This window comes from Lampetra fluviatilis, chromosome 2 (assembly GCF_964198595.1).
Source record: "Lampetra fluviatilis chromosome 2, kcLamFluv1.1, whole genome shotgun sequence".
NCBI lineage: Eukaryota > Metazoa > Chordata > Hyperoartia > Petromyzontiformes > Petromyzontidae > Lampetra > Lampetra fluviatilis.
Window position 1 is genome coordinate 15,381,926 of NC_136276.1, and position 24,191 is coordinate 15,406,116.

General features: G+C 39.2%; 1 protein-coding gene across 4 annotated transcripts in view; it reads left to right on the plus strand.

Moving 5' to 3' along the window:
• LOC144943448 (diacylglycerol kinase beta-like) overlaps positions 1 to 24,191 on the plus strand; it is a 139,076-nt gene that overhangs the window by 76,002 nt on the left and 38,883 nt on the right. For all 4 annotated transcript variants that reach the window (XM_078870887.1, XM_078870879.1, XM_078870897.1 and 1 more), the window contains 6 exons: positions 1,128 to 1,201; positions 2,246 to 2,320; positions 4,657 to 4,742; positions 4,870 to 4,959; positions 6,345 to 6,505; positions 19,435 to 19,499. In XM_078870887.1, coding sequence (XP_078727013.1) covers positions 1,128 to 1,201; positions 2,246 to 2,320; positions 4,657 to 4,742; positions 4,870 to 4,959; positions 6,345 to 6,505; positions 19,435 to 19,499 — 551 coding nt within the window. The remainder of the gene's footprint in view (positions 1 to 1,127; positions 1,202 to 2,245; positions 2,321 to 4,656; positions 4,743 to 4,869; positions 4,960 to 6,344; positions 6,506 to 19,434; positions 19,500 to 24,191) is intronic.

Below are 24,191 nucleotides of genomic sequence, written 5' to 3' on the forward strand. Positions count from 1 at the left end.
ACATGCATTGATGACATTATGTTAAAAGGAAAAGTATAGACTAGGCTTCAAATTAGCACGGTTGGCTATGTACGGTGCAAAAGAAGTTCAACATTCATAAATACATACTGGGCAATGGTCTACATTACATAACACATAGCAAGGCCAGAGAGAGTAGATATGGGGCCAAATTAGAATTACATTTTATGATGCTCTGTCGCAACAGATGCATCCCAATCATATTTGAACCATTCTGTCAAATGTCAGTTGAAGTATAATGCTCACGTTTCTTTATTTTATTTGCATTAATTATAACCGCCCCCCATTTGTAATTAACCTGTACATACAGGAATGTGCCAACAACATTTACTGCCTATGATATTTTTCTTCTTCGATGCATTGGCACCATCAGCATTTGTCAAGCCACAGCAACATGGTGTGCTCAAAACACCGCAGAGTGTACACACACACACACGTTCGCCGAATACGTCTGATATGCACGTTGTCCATCAGGTACAGCATATAGAGCATGAGATAGTAAGTTTCACTCTCGACCACTGTATAACATTCAAACATGACACTGCTGCTCAGAATTTTTTTTTATATCTGAGACTTTTGCACATGTCACCCCAAATGGGTGCATGCTTGGTAGATTGAGGGAGTTTATTTTGCTGGAAAATGATTTTGTTTGTGGAGCCTGCACTGAAAGCCAATGCTTCGAAATAGCTAAGTTCTATTGTGTGAAATTTGTTACGACATTGTAGCTATGCAAACTTAATATCTAGTCGATAAGTATTGTGTTATAGTTAAGTAGTGTATATTAGGTAGCAGCTAATCATGTGTAAGAGTTCAACACAACCGATGTCATATGTATCACCGTACGGTGCCGTTATTTCTTTTCTTCTGTCGACTTTCTCAACTGTTGCACCGTCGACATTCGACCGACCCCCAAGTGCCACTCTTACATCATCACGGCATCTTACTGAGCCACATATATCTTGTGTCAAGGCAACGTTTTGGTGAACAACATTTAAAGCATTTGAAATTAATTGGTTTCCAAAGCAAAATCGCAGCGATGATTTTTCCAACTTTACGTTGAATGTGTGGTTTATTATTGCATGATGATCTTTTCTTGCATGTGTCTGTAGATTACACCTACTACTGGCACCCACCCCTTGCTAGTTTTTGTCAATCCAAAAAGTGGAGGCAAACAAGGAGAAAAGTAAGAGAGCACTGACAATACATGGCGAAACAAACTCATTTGCTCAAAGAAACCTTTGGATATGTTGAATTCCTCCTTAATACTATTTACATAATTAAATTGTATATGTTTGTTCCAATAAAATACATATTATGACACATACACAGCTTTAATTAAGCTTGCTGTAGTTACCCTTGAAGTTCAATTATAACCTTAATTTTGCTTAAATGGCTTTAACAATATAGATAATTTAATTTTATATTAATAAAAAAATAACTTTGCAATGCAGTATGCATAAATATCTAAGCCGATATGTTTCAAACATTTGTTGCACCGTGTGACAAAGTTAATATTTTTGCTTTATTTTATAGGCTAATCCATCAATTGGTGACAATCTCACGTAGAAATGCAGGTTAATGGTTTTGTAATTCATATTTGTATTATAGTAAGTTCAATCTTTTCAATAAAAGTTCATAAAAAATATTTGAAAGTGTAACATTTTCCATTGGGTATTTGTGTGAACACTATATACATGTATTTTTGAATAAATGTATTTTGGATGCAGTAAACAAATGTTTTGTTATTGAAAGCAACTACATGTGACATTTTCTACCCAATCACAGACAGTTATAATATGGCACAAGTTATAAAATACATAGAAATCATGGTACATGGCTTGTGTGGTAATTATTAAAGAGAACCGATTCGTAAGTTAATCAGCTTGAATGAATACATTTTGATTCACTTCAAATGAACTATTATTTCTACTTTGTAATGCAAAATCAGTGTATTATAAAATCAGCAAAGTACATCAAAATATAAGCAATTTTTATCAAAATTTATTGTAATTTTCTTATTTTAACACTGAAGAAGACATTGCATGCACAGTACTGTCATTAGTAATTTGAACAAAATGGATATTTTATATTTAAGACTGTTGTAACAGCTATAAAGCATTGTCACAACTTGTGAATATATTTTTTATAACCAATGATTTGATAGATAGAAAACGTGCATTCCAAATTTTTGCTTTTTCATTAACGTTGTTTCACTCAATTTTTGCAGAATTCTCCGAAAGTTTCAATACCTTCTCAATCCTCGGCAAGTGTATAACCTCAATAAAGGTGGTCCATTTCCAGGGTACGTGAAAATGCAAAGCATACAAAACCACTGAAACAGAATTGCATGGAGGCCCCTGCATGATCCAACCAGTTGTAACTGAATGTGAGCGTCAACTCTGCAAGTCTTGGTCTCAATCGTATACTCTGATTTATATACTTATAGTCTCTCTCTCTTAATTTCATGAATCCTTATAGATGATTGGACATCTGTGACAGCAGAAGTTATTGTTAAAAAGTTAGTAGCAGTACAGGGAAAATCTATGAGAAAAGCAAGTTTAGTCGTGCGGGCGCATATGCGCGTGTGTGCGTGTTTGCGTGTTTATGTGAGCGGAGTTATATGAAAGCTGGAGAAATTGCTTAATGGTTAACGCACTGCTCACCGCGTTATGGCATCAGTGATCCAGGTTCGATTATTGGCTATGCACAACGCAGACTCTCACTTATAAGAAACGTTTCAACGCAGATTTAGTTTAAACTAGCGGGAAGTACCTGGCGTTGCCCGGGTCTTAAAAATATTTCAAAACTACTCTTAAAAATCTAACAGCAGTGCTTATTGACTGTGGTGGTACCTGCTATGACTACGGCAGTGCATACAGCAGTGCATACTGTGGTGGTACCTGCTTTCACTGCAGTAGTACATGCTGACTCTATAGCAGTATTTATCGACTCTATAGCACAAAGTACTCACATGACAGAGTGGTGTGGTGAGGCCTAGTCCCGTGCAGAGCCTCCGGCCTTGCCTAGAATGTCCAGCCGGCCGAGGTGGCACCTTGGCAGGCTGGGCTGCTTACACCTGACCCCCCCCCCCCCCCCAGCTACGATCTCCCCGGCCGCTCTGCAGTAATATCTACGGCCTATAGTGGTAGCATCTAGCGACTGTATAGTAGTAATAACTGCACACATCGGGGTGGGGGGGACATCACACAGTGAAGAATTAACGTCAGCTTTTAGTGTATTTTTATAGCATTTTTAAGGCGCGTGAGTTGGTATGGTCGTGCACGCGTCATAAATAAATACATGTTAAGCGCGCACACATCGCACTAAATCGCTAATTAAACAAATTTTAAGTTGACGGATGTGAAAACGGAATAGCACTTGCTCACCACGGGGCTTACGGCTTGGTACCTGGCTATATATTTTTCACGTAAACCCCACCATTGGAGAGGCAAATTGTTCGCAAGTGCTTGAAGAGACACAAACCCACAAACAAACCCACAAACAGACAATAGATGGTCCGTATAACAGCATGTTTTGTTGAATGTCAGTGTTTTCAAAATACTTAGCATGCAAATGCCAGGAATCTTGCAGATGACGTCTTGCATTCCATCAAGACATGAACCAATGATAGATCACTCACTGTTCAGCCACTGGTCTATAAAAAACATTTTGCAGATGTGACCCATATCGTTAAAGCCATTTCATGAGAACATAGCTCTTAATTTTTTACATGTGGTAGTCGCACATATACTTTTGACAAATTAATGAAGTCCAAGGTGGATAACTTTGCTTTTTCTTTCCACATCGTGTAATGTTTTCCTTAATTCAGTGGCATTTAGTCTTCATACTAATGGGCCTAGTTCTGTTACTAAGCTGCTGGCATGACACACAATGGGTGGGTGTGGTAAAAACCATAGTTGGATGATTCTCATAATTTCTAGCCTGGAGTCGCCAGCCCAATCTTAGTATCAAATACAATTGTCTCTGGGATGGTGGGATTGGCTGCATTATGGAATCGCTGTGGGGGAGCAGGCTGTGCGGAGTCCAGCATGATATTCATGGAAGAAGGGTGGGCCCTTGGCACCTGGAGGGCCTATTGAAATCACGATTGAAATGAATGGCGATGCCTATGTAATGTTACAATGGCAATTGTGGTGATACTGGCTGGCGGGTATTGGTGTTGATACTAGCCAATAAACGTATTACCTAAGTATCTGCCATATATTTTAAATACGTTTGGTGCTGCCGGTCTGCTGGAATTGACTGCAATACCTGCCGACTGGTATTGATCGGAATATCCTTTGAAATAGAATTTGCCTGATTCCCAGCATGATCCCGATGTGGTGTTCAGGCAAGACGGGAGGGCGCGTGGGGCATGATTGGTCTAGTGGAGGCTGGCCTGGGCTTGGCTCTTACCCGTGCCAATGCATGGCTGGGATGCACAGAGCAGACACAAGCCCAAGCTACACACACATAAACTTTAAGTGTAAAGCCTCGAACATATACTGAGGAGCTACGTGCATATGTCGCCTTGGCTACAGCCTAGCATATACATGGAGCAGCTATGCTTATATTGACTGACTATACAGTGCATTGTATGTGAGATCGTCCCTTAATTTATGCTACATTTTTTGACAGATTGAACTTCTTTCGTGACGTCCCCGATTTCCGAGTGCTCACTTGTGGTGGGGACGGCACTGTGGGCTGGGTTTTGGACTGCATCGGTATGTAACAAATGAATGAATTTCCTATCGGCACTGCAGAATCATACGTCATTATGACAACTTTGTCAAAATAGCGTTCGATGTAGTGGATGAGTTATATCTGTACTGACACCACTTTCTTTTCCAGACAAACTCTCTCTGCCAAAGCGTCCACCTGTAGCAGTCCTTCCTCTTGGCACAGGGAATGATCTGGCTCGGTGTCTGCACTGGGGTGGCGGTAAGCGACGGTCCTCCAATGCTCACATTGACGAAACCTACATGCACTGTAATCTATTAACATGGTTCTAGATTTGAAGCTTTCGTGACTGCAAGGATTCATACTCTTAGTTCTTTCGGTAAAGTCACGTAGGTAAAAAATGAAATTAAATTTAATAAAAAAATTAATAATAAAATCACGACGTTTCGGAGGCAACACAAGTCTCCGTCATCAGGTGGGACCGTCACAGCCAGATTTGCTGCATCCCTGCCTCACTTGATGCAGCAAATCTGGCTGTGACGGTCCCACCTGATGACAGAGACTTGTGTTGCCTCCGAAACGTCGTGATTTTTTTTATTTTATTTTTTATTAATTTGAATTTCATGTTTTACCTACGTAGTGACTTTACCGAAAGAACTAAGAGTATTAATATGGTGTCTGTGCTATCCTGTTATTGGACCTTTTTCTTGGACATCATTCGTTTTCTGGACTGTGGCATCCTGTGTTGTGTGTAGGTACAGGTGCCTTTCATGATTCCATTCCCCTATGTATGCATGTTCAGCTTTGTTCGCATCATGCGTATCCGACTGTGTGAATCGGAGGTGGCGGAACAGGCGGGACAACAAAAAAATGTCAAAAATGTGTTTCTTCTTCAGTTTCTTATTCCTCTTGAAATGTTCTTTTGTTTCCCTCGATGTGTTTTTTTATTCTTGTTTGCATTGTAAAGTTCTTTAAGATGCCATTTTAGTGTTTAAGCACTCAATAGCACGAATCCATTTCCAATGCTAACTAAAATGCCTTGAACATATTAATGTTCATATATTTGGGATACACCATGTCTACTGCAACAAACTTCATTAACCATTCAAATAACAGTTTGTTGTGAGTATTCTGATAGTCATTAAATAATTTACAGCCCTTTTGTTAACTTTCTGCTGGAGATTCCTACACCATGTCGATCACGAGGGGTGTTTAACTATACTTCACCATGTTTGTCAGTGCAGGTTGATGAAGGAGGCATCTAGGACTTGGTTCAGATTTCACTCGCCAATGATGTTAGCCATTGCCGGGAATCGAACTCAGTTTCCTTTGGTTCATAGTTCAGTGTACGAACAACCACTGTGGGAACGGTCTACTCCTGTGAATATTATTCTTAAAATTCTGTTATGTTTAGTTGCAGGCCGAGTGAGATTGGGCTTTGGCACAGCACACAATGCCCTGCTTTTACAGACAAAGCGCAATGAGGCGGCACTTATCTCTATCAGTAGCAAATGGTGGAAATTTCACACAGTTCTGGTGGGGGGACCATTATCTGCACATTGTTACCACTCTACACGTCCTACAACGTGGTATTTATTTTATCGCCCTCAAAGGGATGACAGGCTTAAGATGTTGGTCTGTTTCAGGTTATGAGGGCGGCAGCCTGCGCAAGACCCTGAAGGACGTGGAGAACAGCACTCCGCTCATGCTGGACCGCTGGAGTATCGAGGTCGTTGCCACGGATCTCGACGAAAAGGGCGACCCTGTACCTTACTCCATCATCAACAACTACTTCTCCATCGGCGTGGTAAGTCCCACCCTCCACCACATCGTCACATGCCCACACATTTTCACGGAAGCTCTTATTCTGGCATATTCCTTGTCCTATGGATAGACTGGCCCCCTCCCTGCCTTAGGAATGTAGGATTTCAGCCACAGACTCTACCACCAACAGAGATTAGCACCTGACTATGCCGGCTTGTGCATGATGCCTTGACATTTTTTTCTATTTCTTGAATCACCAGCTCGTTTTAAGATTTTGAGTGTCTGTAGGTGTTCACCTATGATTATATGAGGTGTTGCCCTTCTAATCACGATCATTATTCCATGTCGTCTGGATGCCTCCTTCATGCACCCTTACATGGTAGGACTTGACTATTATCCCAACTCTGGCTTTGCTGCCATTGATGTGTGTCCTGGTGTTTACGTTTTCAAGTTTATTTTTTATGATGCACCAGGTGGGAAGTCAAGAGACCAGTATGAGTCGGTTTTGCGAGACTGACCCTGGGTAACCAACAAACAAACAAAATTACAGCAACGAAGTAAACAGCAATCAGAACAAACCTAAAATAAAATAAAAATAAAACTACCGTATAACGCAAGGAATCGAAAATATTACATAAACACAAATCAATGTTAAATCAAAGTTAAATATGAAATTCCCTGCAGTGAAAAGTGGATTAGATGAATTGTCTCCTGACTGATCACAGGAATTTTAATTACAAATCTAGGCTTCTCGGAAAATTAAGCAGATATAGGTTGACTATAGTACAGTAAAATTTTGGATTGCGAGTAACTTGGTCTGCGAGTGTTTTGCAAGACGAGCAATTTTTTTTTATAAATATAAATTTGATTTAACGAGCGAGGTCTTACAATAAGAGAAGTACGGACACGCTTTGTCTGCCGAGCGTCACGTGATCACAACTGATATAGCGCTTTGATATACGAGTGCTTTGGATTACAAACACGTTTCCGGAACGAATTATGCTCGCAATCCAAGGTTTTACTGTACTATCATGTAAACCAACAAGGGATACAGCAATGTTTGTAAAGACTGTACAAAGGGAACTGTGAAGGACAGCAGGGAGATTTTCTCCAGCTACCCATATGATCCTCTTTCACGTTGTTTTAGTTTGCCAGTTTGAGCCTCGGGATCTTCGCTGTGACAGTTTATTTTTTCTTTGAATTCTAATCGCTTAATTGCTGCACCCTATCTTCATTGTTTTGCTTGTGCCGTGTTTTGTGACACGCAGGGTCACTGCTGCAAATGAGACTCATCCTGGTCTCTTGAGTTCACACCTGGCACAATAAATAAATGCGGATTGGGCAACTTGAAGCGACCTACAGTACACTCATCTTCATTGTCTGACCCTAACCATCGTTATTTGTCCAAGTGGTCTTATTGCGATGCACACGCTCGGGTATCTTCCGCTCGTCCACGGTGGCCGACGTTGATACTCCCACTGATGCTCCTACTGTTGTGGAGTGACTCATGCAGCCAGCTATGGCTGCAGAGTTTGGTAGTACATGTTGTTTACGTCGTTTATTGTGAAAATTCGGTCACAGTTCCTATGACCACTGTTTCATTGCTTTTATGGCTTTATTTTGGTGATTTTCGATAAGTTTTTTGGTTTGGCCATGTTTGTTTGTTGTAGTACAGAGTTAGACTTGTGATTATTGTTGTTTGACTTGCATCCCACTGGGATTTTTGCACATTTTTGTGTACGGTGCTTTTTCTGCAATATTTTACTGTCTTTTCTTGGATTTTCTGTTTGCACTCAGTCACATATTCACTTTAGGATGTTTTTTGTTCATGTTTTTGTTTTTTTGTTTGTTGCTGTTGCACCCGACTCAAGAGCCGATTGGCTCACAGGGCTATACCTAATAAATGAACTTGAACTTGACTCACCGTCGCAGGCCGATCGCTTCCCGTACACCACCAGTAGGCGGCGCTCTCTCTGGCTGTCGTGTCATTTTTAAAAATATTTGGTAACAAAAAAAACACCACTCGTGAATGGTTTGCATTCCCGCAGGTGACATTTAAAAATGAATAGCTTCCATTTGATATAAAACTTATGTCTGTAATGTGTGGATGAAGGAGATTTGGATCCAAATATGAAATAAAATAACCTTGCCCGCCCCCCCCCATCAAATCTATTTCTCCATATGAGAGGAACTAAATATAGGGAGGACCACCAGAATGACGATGACGCCCGAGTTGAGCTCAACACATTTGCTGCTATGGCACACAGTGAGAATGGGCAATCGCGTATTTCTGGATTAATCTTCCCCGTCCTTCTCGCTTGTACATTCACACGTCTCCAACATCCTGTCATGGGCATATCATTTCGAGTTTCCAGCCGATGCAGTATTATTACAGCAGGTGGTGCTCCAGCTACAAATGTGGTGGCCTGGATTTTCTTGGAAGTTATTCACATTGAAGAAAAGTAATAATTCCTTGTGAGAATATTCGACATGCGAGGTTTCAGTACAACAAACTTTGGATTGATTACCATTATTTTAATGATTTAAAGCTTTCGTGACTGCAGGGATTCAGCTTCTTGGTTCTTTCGGTAAAGTCACGTAGAAGGGAAGTAATAAAATAATAAAAATACAACATAATAAAATAATATAATATAATTCCCTTCTACGTGACTTTACCGAAAGAACCAAGAAGATTATTTTAATGGTTACCATACATTTTTTACTAAAATAATTAGCCAAATAACTGAATAAACATTACATTTATCAATCTCTGGTACTATATAAATGTGAATAAAATTAAGTCTCTTCAATATATTTATTCTATTTAAGTCAATGTTTTATTTTTATACTGTACAACATAACATGTCATTTTATTTTCAATATAAATTATCTTTGTTTATAATATGAATGGTAAGTTATGAAGTGTTTATAGTATGAAATAATAAGTTACGAAGGCTGGGAACGCATCCTCATAGTACAAATGTCATAACATATTCAGTATACGAAGTTTAAACATACGAACGAAGCTCCAGAAACGCATTTACCTCGAATATCGAGGTGTTATTGTGTATATTTTATTCTTTGAAATCGTAGTGATTCAGAATATATTGAAATGCTTAATATAGTTCCATTGAGAATCACATGAGACTAAACAGTGAACAATAGCTGCAGTTCTTCCACTTGCAAACAAAAACTTGTAGTAGTAGTAAAACAGGCAGCTTCGTGATGCTGATTTTTTTTTATGTTATGTTGACTAAATGAAAGGAGCCATACTTTACTAGTTTTCAAACATTTCGAGTTGATGTAGTTTGGGAATTATAACTTTAAGCCACTGTTTTGCACGTTGGTGTCATACAATTGCATGTCTTGGGTCCTCAAGACCAGCCCTCGCCCTCAATGCCAGCTTCAGGACATTTCCTCAGGTCTTGTCCTTGACCCCTGTCCTCGGGTGTGTGGCCTCGGTCCAAGAACTTGGCTTCGAGGTCCTAGCCTTGACACTGGCCTCAGCCTAGAGGATGCAGCCTTGAGGTTACAGCCTTGACTGGCCTTGACACTGACCTTAATCTAAAATACTCCTGGCTTTGAACTTGGCTTGGCCTTGTGGCTCAGCCTCGGTCTCATAGGTCCTGGCCTTGAATCCAAGAATGGAACATTTACAAGCGACAGGTCACAAACTCTAAGCCATTAAAGCCGAGAGATAATATACAGCCACAATGTAATGCGCTCAGTGCAATGATTACGACTGTTATGCAAAAGCCAGTTCTTTAAAACATGAGGATTAATGACGGATTCCAAATCTTAACTTTTTCCCCAAGTGAAAATAAAAGCTAAAGGTCTTAATGTGTGTCTGATGCATGACACGGCGTTTAATTTTATGTTCAAATGAGCATAAGTTGAATTTTCAGTGCAAATGGATGGCAATATCTTGAGACCTTGGTGTGGGCTCAATATTTTATTTCTTGGGGAAGTTGTGAAATGACTAGCATTCATCACAGTGTGTGTGGTAGCAACAAAGGGCCATGGTAAATTGTGTACAGGCTGTGCTTTGTTTTATTGCCTCGTTCTCTGAAGTTTTAAATTCAAGTTGGACTCCTTTTGTTTACAACAGCTGTAATTTGTTGTGTGTCAGGATATATTATGATGAGCATCCTTATTTGTATCATTATGTATCTGCCCAGTAACTCTATGCTGTTGTCATGTAGAAATGTGTGTTTGTGTGTAGTTGTGTATTTGATGAGTATAGTATATGAGACAGAAAGAGTGGGGGGGGGGGAGGTGCAGAGATAACAGAGTGATTTGCGGATCTCACTACGAACCCATTGACCTGAGTTAGATTCCTCGCCATGGATGACATCTGTGTCAAATGGTATCGGAACGTGTCCTGGGCCTCCGCGAGGTTGGCTCGCCCTCAAATGAGTACCAGCTGCAGTATAAACACCGGCACTGGATAGACATTGGTGGACAGGCGTGGTGCTGACTGCACCACCAATATGCAGGCTTTAACAGCAGCACATCCACCGAGAGTCTATGGACTATCTGGGGGATTCTTTGGCATATTTTATGCTCACACGTGTGTTTTTGTTGTTGGATCTTCTTTAGAATAAGAATCTGTATTTATACTCGAGGAATCTGATGATCTATGAAGCACTTTTTCACAACCGTTTTAATAACAGAAGCATTTGTCTTGCAAGCCATAATTTTTCTGAAGAGCCTTGTAATATAATAATGAATTCAGGGCTTGCCTTCTTAAACAAATGCTCCTGCAAAATGTTGGTCCAAGGAACCTTTTGGTTGATTGTGCCTAAATGTCATTTTCCTTTTGGCTACGAAGCAGACGCTTTATATTTATGCTGTATCAACAGTGAATTCTAATAATATAGATTATGAGAAACGTTTAATATTGATAAAATGTCAGGCTATTAATTCAGTTAAACTCCTTTTTTCAACAGTGTCCTACTGCATATACATCACAAAACACACATTTTTCACATTATGGAACTGGCATTATATTTCGAAAATTAATACGAACGTATCAAATACACATTTTATGTTACAAATATAAAAGTCGGTGTTCAGCATGTATGTATACTTTGTTTTATAAACAGACACAACTTGAATGCAGGTAAAGTTTTGTGAAACCAGTTTCACGTGTAGATTTTCACAGCCACTCATAATTCATGCATGGCCTTCAGGGTTTAGTCGTGAGATGAGCATTTCTTGCACTTTTTCCATGCACTACCGCGAGCATCTTCAGGAGTTGAATTAAGGGGCATCACCTGGCCCACATCCTGATTATATGTTATCTGCTTTGTCCTGATTATTCTGCAAGACTCATGTGGTTGGATTATAACTGGCTGGTCACCTCCCCCTATTTTGATTGGTTGAAAATACACCACAACCTTTTAGGAGGGTAGAATTGTAGGAGTCTTGGGGGGCCCAACAGGAAAAGCAGAATTAATAGGGTGGACACCAGATGACATTCCTCACTTCAACGCCTGAAAAGTGTGACAGGCGGAAAGAAATGCCCAACGTTCGGCCTGACCGAGAACGCCAAATTTGAGGTTAAAACCAGTTTGGGTAATGAAGGAAGCATCTGTTCATTCATCTAATCCAAATGACACGAGCAAAAGTTATTGACTGGGAATACTTGTGGAATAACATATCCTGATATCATGTTTATTTCTTACTTTCCCCACATGAAACTCTCTTTGAAATCCCAAAAAGTGCACGTGTATTTTTAGTTTGTATTTTGGTGACATTTCATGTATTTAAAAGCTGGACATTACTAAGTTGAGTACAAATGTAACTAAAAATGGTAACTTTATAAAACCATCATCATTTTCACGTAGAAGGGAAATAATAAAATAACAAAAAGAAAACATAATAAAAAATTATCACGACGTTTCGACGCTTTAAATCGAAATTCATCATCATTTTGGATGAAAGAGATCATAGACATTTTATTAAAACTTGCTTACCTTATTTGTGCCTGGGAAGTTACCCAGAGCAAAAAAAATGGCACTTGTCCCCAGGGTTGTTGTATTTTTGTTTCTCTTGTGATGGGTTTTATTGTCATTTACAAATTTGAACTAGTGACGCTGACATGGCTATTAACCCACTGAAACAGCCATCCATGCATGCATACTTTGTTGTAACCATTAAACAATCATAAATAATTATTGATTGTTTACCCAAGAGAGCTTGACTGCATGTAAACATAATTCAAGCGCGCATTGCTTGTAATTTTTGGTCAAATAATGCAACATGGAGTGCCGGTAAGAAACATGCATATAAGCGAAGCACACTGAAACTCCACACAAGCAGGCTAGGATCCTACTTAATGTACTGCCACACCTATAGGCACCTTACAACCTATGCAGTGTCATGTTTCATATATGATCCCACGATGACCAACACATCCTGACCCAAGTCAGTGGATTACAGGTGTTTTCCACCACACTCAGTTGGGCTTTGTAAAATGCTGAAGGTGCCGTAATTCAAAGCACATTGTATGCCAATCCTAAAAACCCCGTAAAAAATGACATCCCAATTGTGTTATCAATCATGTCATGTTAAGTGTAAACCACATTAATATTTTCTAGACATTAGATAGTTGATTTCAATCACAATGTGTCATGGAGCTGTCCATCAAACCCAGTGTCCCTGCAGAATGTTTATATTTCCCACAGCATGTTGCGCTCATTTTCTTCATCAACATGATTGATGAATGATGAGCTTAGGAACACCCACAGGATAGGAACACTCGTGTGTTTAGAGCAATCGCAACATAAGTTCACTAGTAATACTCATTGCAGTAGCTGTCAAACTAATATACGTAGACCTCAATCCAACAAAGTAGATTTGGCCCTTTGTCCAGCACATCAGCTGTACTCGTTGAACGAACGTACAATGGGCAATGGCAACTTGTATGTTGGGCACGTGATATTGCTTATCTCACAAAATGACTTGCATGTGTCGTGGTTTGTAAATCCGAGTTTCTCGTCCCTTGTGAACAACACAATGCATCCTACTTTGCACTATACGGCATCACAAATAACTCTGCAGCGCAACGCATGTGATATTCATTTTTATATTTCTGACAATTTATGAGTATATTTGTGTAATGTTATGGATGTGGGTGTCCTCGATAGAAGGACATTGTGTTCTGTTACACGTTACGCTGAATCGGCCAGGTCAGCGCTCACCGAGTCTCAAGCGCCCATTTTAGGAGGGTCCTGCCAGGTTTTCGCAGGAAGGGGGCGATGTTTGCAGGGGATTTTTAAGCATTGGACATGTTGTTTGGCCAACACCAGTTAACATTTCTACATGTTTCTTTAGCTGCGTGCATGAAACGGAGAACCCGGAGGAAACCTATTCAGTCAAGATTTGGGTCTGGAATTGCTTTGCCTTAAAATAAGGTGAAGACTTTTAGGTGAATTATCAATCATATTGACTATCATATGATTGTTTTTGTTATCCGGCATACAGAATAAACATAAATCCACAGACATGTAATAATCGATAACAAAACAGCAATTTACGAATGCATAAATATATGGATAGGTGAAAAATTACCGTACTACATACATAAATGGATAATTTAATGTTGATTAGGTAAGCATTATTTTACAATATAGTACACACGGTTAGAACACAGTATATACATGATTTTTAGAACGTGGCGACATCATATGCATCACATACTCCAACTGTGTGGGCTAGAGAGAGGAAAAAAGAGATGGAAACATTTGAATTAAAATAAAAATGGCAATTATTGATTTATGGGAGCTATTTTACATATGATTGCTCATGGAGGATGGCCTAAAGCATTGCATTAAGTACTGTGGGTCACAATGTTTCAAAGTGGCAGTAAGTGTGGGTGATACATCTGGAAGTCTGGGGATGTGTGGCATTGGGCAGAGTAGTGGGGGCATTCCCTCACGTTACTGGCTGACCACAGCATCCTGAGGCCAGCCATACCCTGTTGTCTCAAGGTTGGTCGTGGTGACGTGGCTTTTTCACCAGCTACCAGAATTAATTGCAGCCGTCATTGAATAATATCTGTTTAGCTAATGCAGGGCTGTGCTTGAGCACGTGTGTGGGCATTGGGCACAATAATAATATTATATTTACCAGCATATACTAAATTAATAAAATATATCACACTGCCATTACAACATGTAAATAAAAACAAAACATTAACTCCTGTGTAAATAATGAATACAAAATGAAGTCATTTATACGACGTAACCACTTATTTTCATTTACGAGTCCGCTAAAGGGACTGTGGATTTTTGGAAATAAATACATAAATACATACATAATAATAATCAACACTGGGAGTCATCTTCTTGGTTATTTCGGTAAAGTCATGTAGAATGGAAATAATAAAATAATAAAAATAAAACATAATAAAATAATTCTCACGACGTTTCGTTATTATGTTTTATTATTATTATTTTATTATTTCCATTCTACATGACTTTACCGAACGAACCAAGAAGATGAATCCCTGCAGTCACGAAAGCTTTAAATCGAAACACTGGGAGTGTGAGGCATAGAGTTGACAAGTATGATATAGCAAATGCATGTGCTTGAAAAGTTTATACTTTAAATATTTGACTATCATTGCACTAAAGCCTCGTCTTAAACAGTGCTTAAACACAGTGCACTTGTGAATGATGGAAAAGATGTACAAATCCCAACTCGTGTATTTTAAATAATAACCTCTCAACATGCGATAGCACCGTGAATCCAAAAAAGTGTATACATGACTTTAAACAATAAATATTAAATATATTCATTAAAATAAATTAACAAAGATAAGAAGAGTGCTATTATTCACAAGCAATGACATCCTCAGGGATGGGTAAGTGATAATTAAATATTTACAATTTCCTGTGCCTTTGACCTTGCAGTTTTCCTATCCAGCACTCCGGTAATCATTACCCATGCATTGTCTTCAGTGCTGAATATTCCACCAGCGAGACGGGTGAGGATCAGATGTCTTAGCAATCACGGATGCCGCTTTCACAGGTGCCTGTTGCTGTTTCATAGCAATTCCGGAAGCGCAGATAAACCCACAATCTCTCTCCAGGGTCTCTCATTCCTTATTTTATCCAATACATTTGAATAGCCGCCAACCTTCGTTAACAAAATTATTTGGCACATGTCGTGATGGGTACTGCAAGATCCGACCATGTCTGTCCAGTGCTCGCTAGGCTGCATCGGCTTGCGGTTGCTAAACGAATACATTTAAGGTCGCGCACATTACACACAAAGTGCTCGCCACAAATGAACCACAATATCTTGCCAATCTTGTCAAGGAGCATACACTATCACGCACATTCTGGTCACCCTCGCAGTGGCTTTTTGCAAGCCATTGAACAAAGAGGGCCAGTGCATCGCGTGCTTTCAGATGCGCTTCTGTGGCCGTCTGGAACCCTCTTCTGATATTAGGAAACCACTGGAGAGATGCAATTTTAAATCTAGATTGAAAACTAATTTCTTAAGAACTGCTTTTTTGTGTTTAGTTTGTTGTCTTTCCCCTACACCTCTGATTAGCACGGTTAGCTACATACGGTGCAAAATAAGTTAAACATACATAAAGCAAGTAGAAATATAACACATTCCTCCTGTGGAGGGAGCTGGTAGGAACGTTGGGTTGCTCGGTCAATGGCCAGGGTCAACGGCGGCATGGTGTATTCCGCAAATATGCCCGACTGTAAGGGCGGGCACAAGCCGGCGTGAGTAGGCTAAACGTTGAGTTTTATAAGGGCACCACGGGGTGACCAGCCCCTCCCCACCCAGCCCCACCCCACCCGGCCCCACCCCTCCCACCCCCCACCCAGCCCCACCCTCCCCACCCAGCCCCTCCCCACCCTCCCCACCCAGCCCCTCCCTACCCTCCCCACCCAGCCCCACCCTCCCCCCCCAGCCCCTCCTCATCCTCCCCCCCCCACCCAGCCCCTCCCTGAACGACGGACGGACGGACACAATAATCCCCTGTGGGCTGGTGGAACCAGGTGGTTTCTACCAGTAAAACTAAGTGAGTGGAAATACATACAGGGCAACTGTACATGTTTAAACATAAAGTGACATGTAGCTGATTTATGTTATCACTGACTGTTTTTATGAATTGTCAAGTGCTGGAATTAATTATTTCTTGAAGAAAAAATATTATAAATTATATAAATGAATATAAATAGAATAGTAGCAGTGCATTATTAATATTATTAAGATGAGATGTAAGGAAGGCAGTGTAATAGAGTTTTACGCTTATCAATACTTGTCACTTGTGGTTAGTCTCATACCACATATGCAGTTGTCAATATCAGGTCAATGTCTTTTTTACATTTATTAGCCAAAAGGGCACATAGCCAGGCCCATTGTGTGGTAAATTGCAATATTTATGGTATCCAAGATACATTCATTGCATCTTTTTGAGGAGGTCTATACGTGGAATATATTGCAAGCTATTATGCATACATGGACAAGACAGAAGCTTGTGTTGCCTCTGAAACGTCGTGATTTTTTATTTTATTTTTTATTTTACTTTTATTAATTTTAAATTTTTACCTACGTGACTTTAGCGAAAAAAACCTAAGAATATGAATACATGGACAAGATTGTTCAGCTGTTGTAGACAGATGTTTCGTGTTGAGGGACACTTATGACTCAGGAAAATAAGCAGTAACATTTTCAGGCAATGCTTCTCCGTTGAAGTTAAAAGAGTTCATCCGAAGGGTCATAAACTAAACCATTTTTGCTTGTTTTTCTTTATCACAGACTACGCATTTAACTTTCAAATGACGTTGGCCATAAGTGTTTCTATGTATAATGTAAACACTGGTATTTTTTTTTCACACACCAAGGATTCTCTCACGAGCAAATATGAAACCTATTTTGCGGGATGTCCTTTCCTTTCATGCCTACAAAATTGTTAACTTTGAAACAAATATAGGTGACAGCACAGCTCACAATCACCTGTTTCTAGATAAATAAACTCACGATAGTTTCTTCAATTATTTTTAGAGGCGTGCTTCGTGTGCAGATATAATAGAAAATCATTCCTTCACACTGGCACACAATTGCTTGCTCATATTCAGAGTGACGGGGTCGTTTTGGACCCACAGTTTATAAGAGAAGACATGCCATATAACGACGCTACTTTAATGTCAAGACATTCCACTTCACATTATGTAGGAGTCAAGAGGCGACTTGAACCAGTCCAGAAACTGGCAAAGCCTCGAACCGTGAGGCAGAAATGCTTGACCTGGAGATATCCATGTTATCCAGTTGCAACCAAGCAATACACATGATGAAATAGGAGTGCAAATTATGATAATAATTTACCGTTTGTTGTTAATCCACTGCTGGATGATGGATTCCTCATACTGTGTTGCTTGCAGGGTGGTTGTTTGGTTGTTTGACCAAATTCCACACCACATTGTGTGTATTGGTCAAAGACTAGTACAGATAACTGTGGCCAGGAATCAAGCTCGGGAAGCGATGCTCATAACACAGTACATGCTAACCACTGTGCTACCGTTCGATCTTAATTAGTGCTTATTGGTCTGAAAATTAGAATACTAAATTAGAGTGTTTAAATGCACATGACATTATTCATTATATTGGCTCCATATTTTGCATGTCATGGCTCGCCATGTGGGAATTTATACAGGAAAGAGTGCACAACATTTCTATTTGTCAGTTTAAAAAAATAAATACGTTGTGTTTTGGTACACGTTATAGGAGCAGACTTGCAAAATCACTGGTGCTCGTTGAGTTTTGTCAAATGAGTGATACAAAAAAGTTAAACAAAGCTTAAAAGCTAATTCTATTGCAAGCATGAGCCAGCCCAATCAGTCTACACAGATTTACCAGAGATTTGACAAAGCACACTGTGGGTAGATTGTGCTTAGAACTGGCCAATTGGCCCAACTCAGGATTGTAAGGTTGTGGATTCAAATATTGGTCAGGGGTCGAGTCAACGCATCATTTCACTACGGCCAACAAAATGACCATCGCTTTGTGACAACAGTGATTATACTGTGGTCCTACCATAGGAATATAGAATTTTCCACCCACCGGCTCAGGGCCACCACCAATCACCCGAGGCTTATTTGAGCAGGGAGACTCTTCAACATTGACGTTTGAATTTAGATGAGATCCAGATCCGATGCGACCACATATCCTCCTGCGTGTCTGATTGAAAGCTGTGTAATGCACTGTGGGTAACTGTTTTGCGTTGTATGAGCAGGGGCCGTGTACATACTAATCAATGCTGACACCCAAATTTGTTGCAAAATATAATCACTCTGACATTGCATGAACTGCTTTGATGTAGTGTGATTGTGTACAATAAAAGTTAATGCGGCTGTTTGTACATTGTTAATCAATTTAATGTTCAACATTTACAATGATAATGCACATGTCCAATGTGTTATAATGATATAAATGTAAAACATATACAACAAGATTTTTTATACTTATGAAATGAATGTATATTTTAGGACAAGAATAGAATTGCAAGCATGCTTGGTCTAGCTGTATACGATCACTGTGAGAGATAGGGCATATTATTTTTTGATGCACGATTGTCATTTATTTCTACTCTAAAAGCATAGAGAAGCAGAGTATATTTGGACTGCATAATGTGTTCACTGATAAAAGGGAATTATGGTTAAAACATGTTTCCTATATTGTACAATCAGTACAATATAAAATAGTATATTTTTCAATGAAAGGTGCATACAAATTGACAATTATCGTGGCTTAAATGAATGTTTAAATTAATGTGTTTTTGCATTCTCTTTGTATGCACATTTGAATCATGTTTTAAAATTAATTACCAGTTTTATCACTTGAGTGGTGTATGGGGAATAACAAACACAGCTTCTCACTATTTTTGTATTTGTTGATTGGCCTCTGAAAACATTATTGACAGTTTCATTGTTTCTTCACACCTAGGATGCCTCAATAGCTCACAGATTTCACCTGATGAGAGAGAAGCACCCAGAGAAATTCAACAGCCGGTAAGATCACACACATCCTCTAGGGTCCTCATTCAAACAGTCATCGTTATGGTCTAGCCAGGGTGTCATTAAAGTCATTTCAGGAGCTGTGAATATGTATATTAACATTTGTTATATATTTTGATGTCTAAACATGCTTACGAGATTAATTTTATATAACCATGACAACATTTCTCGATTTTTCTGTGTGTACCATAATATTTATAACTTACATTATTTTGGTAATCCACTGCTGGATGAAGGCCTACCCATGCCATGTTGTTCATGGGTGTTATTTGACCATACTTCACCACACTAGTCATTGCAGGTTATCTCATAACCACTATGGGAACCTCATTTGGCAGTAAAAATATGATAATTGGTTTTCTGACACCTTTTTACAAGGAGTCATGTTTGCATAGACGCAATACCTGCAGTCATAATACAAACAAAAGACATAACTCTGATAATGTGCACTGTCCTTGAAGTTGATTGGTCCACACCCGAGACAGCTTTCCTTAGAGCCTAGTCTCACATGGGTGCGCCTTTTGGCGTCATCTGGTCCAACCCATGTGAGACTAGGCTCTAAGGAAAGCTGTCTCGGGTGTGGACCAATCAACTTCAAGGACAGTGCACATTATCAGAGTTATGTCTTTTGTTTGTATTATGACTGCAGGTATTGCGGTCTATGCAAAAATGACTCCTTGTAAAAAGGTGTCAGTTTTGTTGCCAGGCAGAAGGGTAAAAAACCAATTATCATATCTCATAACCAGTTCCAATATCACATCACTGTTAGCTCTGGCCAGGAATCAAACTCAGATCTCTGAGTTAATAGATCAGTGTGCTAACCACTATGCCACCATTCCACTCCATGAGCGTGCAAATATTCCATACAGTTGAATTTGGATAGCAGGGATCGCTACTTATTTATAGACAAAGAAACGACTATACCGGTTCATCTTCCAGATACACCTATTTTTAAATTATGATCCTGTATCCATTTACTTTGAAGAAGCAAGGACATGTTGTTTAACGCATCTAACGTTATATAGTAATTTATTCAAAAGTTAATGGGAAAGTGGTTATAATTTTATATTTTCAGTAGCTTACTTAGTAATTACTATTGATAATTCCTTTTTGTATTTATCACCTTCCAAGCGCTTGTCTAAATTTAACACGCCTGCTTTTGCATGCATACATTGACTGGTACTGTACGCGTAACAACTGTGGCCACCTTGCCAGTAGAGCTTCACATAGTGTGTATGAGCCATTTTTTTTAAGGTTTGAAAGTGGTTGCGAGAAGACCTGTGTATTTGTCACTTTATAATAAAAAAGCAATTCAGGAAGTGTGTTTCATGTCTTGAAGTTTGGAAAGTTTAAACAATGTTGTGGCAATGTATTTAGTAAAACTAAAACAGTTGGTTTAGCAATTTGAATGACTTAAGCAAAAAAAACTGCAAATCAGGTGAAACGTGTTTTACTTTTGTAATTCGCTTTTTATGCCCCACCAAAATAATGTATCGTCATCAGAAGCAATACCGCTCGTCAGAATATAGAATGTTTATTTCACATTTTGACTTAAAATTTTCGTGACTGCAGGAATTCATATTCTTCGGTTCGATCGTAACACAAGCGGACGACCGCTTGTGTTGCTTGCTACAGCAGCCCTTTTGCCCACTTCAGCAATTGTTTCTTGCTGTGGTTGTCCCACCTGATGGCGGACGCTTTTGTTGCGCCCGAAACGTCGTGATTTTATTTTATTTTATACCTACGCGACTTTACCGAAAGAACCAAAGAGTATGGATCCCTGCAGTCACGAAAACTTCAAATCTAGATTATGCACTTTATTCTTATTTTCTCTATCTACGTAACTTTACCAAAAGAACCAAAGAATATGTTTCTTTAACATGTTTTCATTGTTATGTAAGCCTTATTAGCAATCATTGTAAATATACTTAAACCACTTACTGGCCTCAAATACATTAAAACACCAAGTTGTGATCAAGACCCTAAGTTATCCGTTGAAAGGCTAATTTCTCTGCTCCAGCAGCTGCCCCAGCAGACCCACCTCTCTCTCTGCCCCCCCCTCTCTCTATTTAAGGCCTCGACACAGAGGCATTGGGTCTCTGTGTGTCTATGTTGTGTGTGTCTCTCTGTGTGTGTCTATGTTGTGTGTGTCTCTCTCTGTGTGTCTGTGTTGTGTGTCTCTCTCTCTGTGTGTCTGTGTTGTGTGTCTCTCTCTGTGTGTGTCTGTGTTGTGTGTCTCTCTCTGTGTGTCTATGTTGTGTGTGTCTCTCTCTGTGTGTCTGTGTTGTGTGTCTCTCTCTGTGTGTCTATGTTGTGTGTGTTTCTCTCTGTGTCTGTGTTGTGTGTCTCTCTCTGTGTGTCTATGTTGTGTGTCTCTCTGTGTGTCTGTGTTGTGTGTATCTCTCTGTGTGTCTCTGTGTTGTCTCTTTCTCTCTGTTTGTGTGTCTGTCTCCGTGTCTGTGTTTTGTCTCTCTCTCAAATGTAGTTCTACCTGATGACGGTTGCTTGTGTTGCAATCGAAACCTCGTACTCTATGATTGTATTTATTTTATTTCTACGTGACTTTACCGAAAGAATCAAAGAGTACGGATATTTATACTTTTCTTAAATGCTATGCACATTCATTTTTTTAAGTTCACACCGGTTACAAAATCAGACATATATACAAAAAAATATTGCACCTACATTCTATTTTGGGGGATATATATATATATTTTTAAGAGAATCTAGTCATGAAACTGGTAAAAAATAATGGCATCTTAAATGCCACAGGACCCTTTATTTTAACACGCACTGTCACACAGACGAGAGAGAACGGAACGTGATCGTAGCACAACCATTGGATTATCATGCACCTGCAAGGCATTACTGGGAAAGCCAGTGAGAGTAATCAAACCAACTTAACCTCTGAAGCTAAGTGTACGCTGTTGGCCCCCCACGGCTAAGCTGTCATACTCTCATCTACAACACTTTGGGTGTTTGTAGCAGTTGATAGCTAGAATGCTGATAAGCTCTCATGAAATGTATTTGTATCTCCCCATTCAGCAGACTGCCCATATTGTTGTTCTTTAATACCTGTTAAGATATAGGGTTGAACAAACATGTTCAGCTTGAAAAGTTACAGTTTTCTATTTCATATGTGTTCTTACGGTGTATCAGTTTACCCTCCAATAACTTTTGTGGACTCAAGAAAAAGTGCACAACAGTTTACAGGCTTTTTCAACTTCTAATATAGATGATAAAGAATTATAAATGAACTTGGTGATATTAATGCATGCCAGAGGTTCTCCAAGTTAAAATATAAAAGTGTCTCATAAAAGCTGAAATCTAGATGTAAATGCATAGTCTTGCAACTCCATGACCCTCTCCCTGTCAGGGATATTGTAAGGTGTTCTCTAAGCTGGTGAGCTCCTAAAAAAACTATAAAAAATCCACCACTGACTACAAATAGTTTATTTCATGCACACATCATAACTGTATGCTCGATAGCAGACAGAAGCGTATGGCTGCAAGCAAATATGCCGTGGTGGTGCAAGTTTCACATTAATAATGAATTACTGCAGGGATATTTTCATGAGGACCTTAAAAAATGGAAACAAATGACACATTTTTAAATGTACTCAAGGTTATTTATTGTGATGTATCTTTCAGGAAAAAATGAAATAAATTAAAACACAATTATTGACTAATATCTCAATTCAACCTTTGATAAATAAAGCAAAATGTAGTATATTTGTCGAATTATGAAGATGGATCAACCTATAACATATATAAACATTCCCAATTAGCATAAGCAAATATAATGTTCAGTTCACAAAGTGTAGAAAATATATTCTGTATTAAAAAAATGATGTGTTGCTCGAGGCCTGTATACCCGTCAAGAGTGAGAGAATCGCTTTACTAACAGTGTGTTCCTTTCCACCAATGCTTCTCAAAATAGAACAAAGAATCCTGCAGTTCCCTGACAGTGCCAGTCTGATGTTTCACATTGGTTTTCCCTCTGGTGAAGAAGCTCCCATTCCAGGCGATTAAATTCCCTATCGTAGTGAGCAATGTGAAAAAAAAAACCCAACACGACATTTACGTGGTATTAAGCTGGTGTGTTACAATAGGTGTGAATTGACTAACACGACCTCGAATAACATATTAGAAGTGCTTTAAAAATGTTTAACTGATATGTACATTTCAGCATTGAAATACTCACTTCCTTTTCATATCTGTTACTGTAATTAAATTTTTCTGAATGTTTTTTTTTCTCAAGAAGCCCATCGATGCTTATTTAAAACTGCATTCAAAGTTGTGTTAGAGACCTAAATTATAGGAATTAAAATATAAACAGCCCCAAATTTTGCTTAAACAGGCAACAGGGGTATATGTTGGCCTCATATGCCTGCATGTTTTCAAAGTGTCACGTAGCAAGCCAATAGAAATACACATGTGCTTTTAATGTTTGAGGTGGTATGTTGACATTAGAAGAGATGTGCACATTATATAACAAAAAATAGAAAGTGTGCCCCAGAGTTCTTCAATGCTCATTCTGAATGTGAGAATATTTATTTAAATCAAGGTAAGGCTTTGCTGGGTCTGTGTTGCTGTGGGGCTTGGGACATGTAAATAGAGTGACTCGTCCCTAATTGCTGTGATGAGAGAACACGTTGTTCTGACATTTGTAGGGCAATAGGGCTT